The 4,422-nt window shown below is 37.4% G+C and overlaps 1 protein-coding gene across 4 annotated transcripts in view; it reads right to left on the bottom strand.

The window, feature by feature from the left end:
* Window positions 1-965, bottom strand: part of LOC101862467 (dynein intermediate chain 2, ciliary) — a 29,685-nt gene extending 28,720 nt beyond the window's left edge. For 3 of the 4 annotated variants that reach the window (XM_005090117.3, XM_005090118.3, XM_005090119.3), the window contains exon 1: window positions 834-965. In XM_005090117.3, the coding sequence (XP_005090174.1) occupies window positions 834-860 (27 nt within the window). In that variant the 5' untranslated portion in view covers window positions 861-965. Of the gene's footprint in view, window positions 1-584; window positions 811-833 lie in introns of those variants that run through there. The other variant, XM_005090120.3, reaches the window with a different exon arrangement.
* Window positions 966-4,422: the final 3,457 nt, after the last annotated feature.

Below are 4,422 nucleotides of genomic sequence, written 5' to 3'. Positions count from 1 at the left end.
TATAAAAGAAGGAAAGTGGTATTGAGGCCAGGAGGGGATCATGGAGGATTGGGGTGGGAATTGCTTTTACCATAGCTTTGAACTGATGAAAGTATACATGTATTTCTGAAACCTAAGACTAAAAACAGTATGACACGGTCTAGGTCGAACACAGAAGACTTGAAATCACGCATCCGTCGAACTGTGCCCGTGGTCCTGTTTTTTCTTTTCTTTATCTTTGTATGGTATCTCTCGAACTACAGATCCTTTGAACTACCGAGGCTAGTCTCGATGAATTCGAGCTATTCGTGTTCTACTGTAGCCAAGTAAGTAGTCTGAAAAAAAGGGACAACATGATATCTAGATCTAGATTCTAGATTTGATACCTAAAGTAGACTATATGTTACTTCTGATACAGGGTGAATTATTTGGAATTTCTTTTTTGAAGACACTCTATACTCTATGCTGGAAGATGGCGGGAGTTATCATTTAGGTTCGGCAGAAGTGTCTAGAATAGAGGGCAAACAGCGAGAAAGGAAAATCCTTTAAAAAATGAAGGAAGAAGTTAATATGATATGTGACAATATGTCAGTCACGAAGCTCACCATGGTGTATTGACAACAGCTAATAAGCTGCTCCTTTAGTCACATTTGCTCTACAGATTCTTACTAGTAAATTCTAATGCTTTATACTAATAAAACAGATAGAATCTCTAAGAGCTTATCTCAGGCTAACTTATTTGACGAGCCAGGGTTAGAATCTGGATCTGCCTTCGGTAACTATTTTAAAATCTGTCATGAACGGTGCAAAACGACACAAAGAACCAAGAAATGTTGCGCACCAAAATTTCTTACCTTTGCTTTTATTGGTTTTGGCGGCATGTTGGAGAGTAGCTCAGAAAAGTAGTGGAAACTTTCAGCCTTTCTCACGAGCTACAACTCGAGAAAGCTCGTCTCCATCAAAAACAGGAAGTGAAGTTCGTGTAACTAATGACAACAGACATGTGCAAAGAGAGTTATCTTCCCACAAGGCTTTTCAATTAATGGAGAAATCCAAACTTCCGGTGAAACCGAAAGAGTAGCACAACGAAAAAAAACAATGGTAGATTTTGTATACTTTGTGGAGTTGTGAAAGGATGGCAAATTCAGGGTAAGTTCTTTTGAAACAGTTATCTCCCTTTATTCCCAACATTCCAGTTATACTTTGTTTGAAATTAACATTCTCAGAGAGAAAGAGCATTTAAGTAAGATGCTAGAATCTAGATTAATATTATTATTGACCATTCTCACTACTGTTACTGTTACAAGTTACTGTTGTCACTGTTGATATAATTCATCTTGATCTCAGCTGCTATCTTGCAACTTACCGTGTTTCCAACTCCGACTCAAATTCACCTGGCGAGTAGGCTAGACACTCTTTATTTATTTAGATCTAAAACTTCTACTGAAGACTATAATAGCCTAGGCTGCGGTGAATTTTTACTTTCTGTCCTGCACACAGATGAGCACTGCTTTGAGTGTCAAACTGCAGTATTTAATTTTTGCTGCAGCTGCAGTTGCAGATCACAATAGCAGAGTCTGTGACTCAATATAATATGACAGCAACTAAATTAAATAAATCACAAACAGACTGTCTCAAAACATTTAATTACTTTAAAGAAATGTTAAACTAATTAAACCAAGAGTGAGCTAGATTCTAGGCCTCCTAATTGCAAATAAGTGAAAACATTGATTGTGGGGAAGACAAAGATAGTAATAACAAGATGGGCCACTCAGCCAAAAAAGTGTCCGCCGGAAGTCCGCTATTTGCTTCAGATGGCGCTGCAGTCTGTTTTGAAGCTCTCTTTCGTTTTTCCAGAAGAAGAATAGGAATAGTACCTCCTTGCGTGCGCAGATCGACTGCTGTTCATCAGCAGTTCGGGTTCGTTTAGTGCGGAGTTTTAGTTTTTTAAATATTTTAATGACCTCTCGCCTTTCAAATTAAACGAAGAAAACAATCACCCTTTCCTCCAGAAGAGGTTTATTGTCAGCATAACCACTTTAAAAAAGCGTTCATCCGAAATTTATTAAAAAACTTGCTAGTTTCACTTTGATTTTAAAAAACTCAAGTAGGGTAACTCTGTTCGCAAAGGGTGCGCATTTGCGAAGAGGGCGCCACCGAATTTTGAGGACACTTTTTTAATTGGCTCAAAGAGAGAAGTGGCCCCTCTTGTTATATATGTAGACTCTTTGGGGAAAAACAGGGACATAGACTCTAGATCTATGCCAACCCACTTTTACAGGGGGAGAGGGGGGGGGGGGGGGGGGAAACGAGAATTGCTGAGATTGTTTATAAAAGATAACACAAATTAATTTTTTTTAAAAAGCCAAGCACGGCGAGATCTAATCAACAGTTACTGGCGAGGGAAACCGAAAAGTCTTGGGGGAAAACCCAGGAGATGGCGGAAATACGTCATCTATTTGGGCCAATCACAGAGGTGTGCTAGGTGCTCGCTGTAGCTTCATGTGTTAATTTTTAAAGTGCTCATTGGAGCTTTGTTCAGGAATGTCTTGCTTTTACAATCTCACCGTCTGATCCACTTGCAGCCCCTACTGTACTTTCATATCTACGCAATATGTTAACAGTTTTAATGATTTATTTTTGCATGTTTAGTTTATGTTTGAGCAGCTGAGAATTATCAGCAATGAATCATTACGAAGCCTTATTAAAGCATCCTTTTCATAAACTTAAAACTATAATTAGATGAGAGGTTGGAGATGAAGGAGCTTGGCCCCCACCAGCTAGACGATTGTATGTTAGAACAAGGGGATGGAAGACAATGTGACTTCTTGTCTTGGTGGTTTAAAATATTCTGTGGTTCAATGTAAGTACCGGTAGAGAAAAATTTAAGCATTATCTGCCTTAAAGCATGCTGGCAGCATGGAACCAAATTTTCCTATTAATTATCACTCATAAGCGCACATTTCAAATCAATTCTGTCTAATAACACCATCGTTCCTGTGCTGGTGTCAGAAACAGATCAGCCTTAAATTAACTCTAAGGGCCTATAAAGTTATTTGCATGGAACTGATGGAAGCAAAGCAAACTCCACAAGGCTCTCCAAGATTACTTGAAATTGCAGCTTTGCCACAGTACAAAAATGTGTATACACGTAAAATCAATGTGTGAGACAGATTTGCACAGTGAGTAAATCCAATGACTAGCCAAGAGTGACAGGAGATCAGATGCAAGGTGGTTCACATCAATCAATGGAATTTGACAGAATGCTTATATATCTACATTACTTTTCTTTGAAATTCACTAAATGGCATGTTCACATAAAAGCATGCTTTTCTGATCTCCAGAGCTGTGTGATATTATTAAGTGACCAATGTATTGTAGTATGTTATCATGTTATCAGAAAGTTTCCTCTGAACAGTATTATGATGCAAACACGCCTAAAAAATTCTAATATTTGTACACTGTTTTGTTTCATTATGAGTCATCGTCATTTTTGTTTGTTTCTTCTGTATGACATACAGTTGGATATTTTAGACTTAAGGGATATGGGACTTCTGAAAAATCATTTTTAAAATAATGGAAGACAAAAATGAACCAATGCATTCATAACTTAGAAATGATTAATTAAACTCTTCAAAATAAAAGTATAGGGAAAAAAAAGATAAAAAGGGAAAGCAAAAAGTGAAGAATCAGATAGATGACTTTAATATAGATGAGAGCTTGAAAATTGTCTCTGAATAGAGATTGATGATCATTAAACTGGAGAAGGACAAAATGCATTAAAATGAGAAATTTAAAGCTGTGAAAGGCTTGCTGAGACCTCTAAAAAAATTTTTTGTCTTTTGAGTCACCCCTTGTTTTTGAAAATATTCTTTTCACAAGTGCTCTTAGCTTATCATTTTATTTCAGTTAAGTTTATTTTGATGTAAGAATATAGACCTACTTTGAATGAATCAACAGTTTTTATGTGCAAACTGTTTCTTTTTTCCCCCCCACATCTTTCTTGGCCTTGCACTCCTGTATTCTTATATGCTAGTTATTAATCGGTGCAGGTCCACTTGATGATCTACCCCGATATTGCATTCTTCCATGAGACGTGCGCAAGTTAATTTTTATACCATCAATCCGACACTTGGATGTATTATTTTCAAGCACTCAGGGGGCCAGTCTGTCCCCCGCCTCCTCCCAAACAAACTACAACCACCAAAACATTTCTATTTCGGCCAGTGATAGTCACAAGCCTGTATAAATGCAGAGGGAAGATCTTCAGTATTGTGGATTGTTGTAGATTAGTAGCCTAGACTGTCAAGTATGAAGAAGAAGAAAAACACTGCGGTTGACTGTCAACTGGATTAGCACCCATTAATCTCTCTTTGTACTTTGTCACCAATTCTGTCTTTGGTCCATATTTTTGGAGTTAAAACTTATTCTGAATCTTTTCAG

This window comes from Aplysia californica, unplaced genomic scaffold (assembly GCF_000002075.1).
Source record: "Aplysia californica isolate F4 #8 unplaced genomic scaffold, AplCal3.0 scaffold00013, whole genome shotgun sequence".
Taxonomy (NCBI): Eukaryota; Metazoa; Mollusca; class Gastropoda; order Aplysiida; family Aplysiidae; genus Aplysia; species Aplysia californica.
The sequence above is the reverse complement of the archived record's forward strand: the minus strand, read 5'-3'. Positions and strand labels throughout refer to the sequence as shown.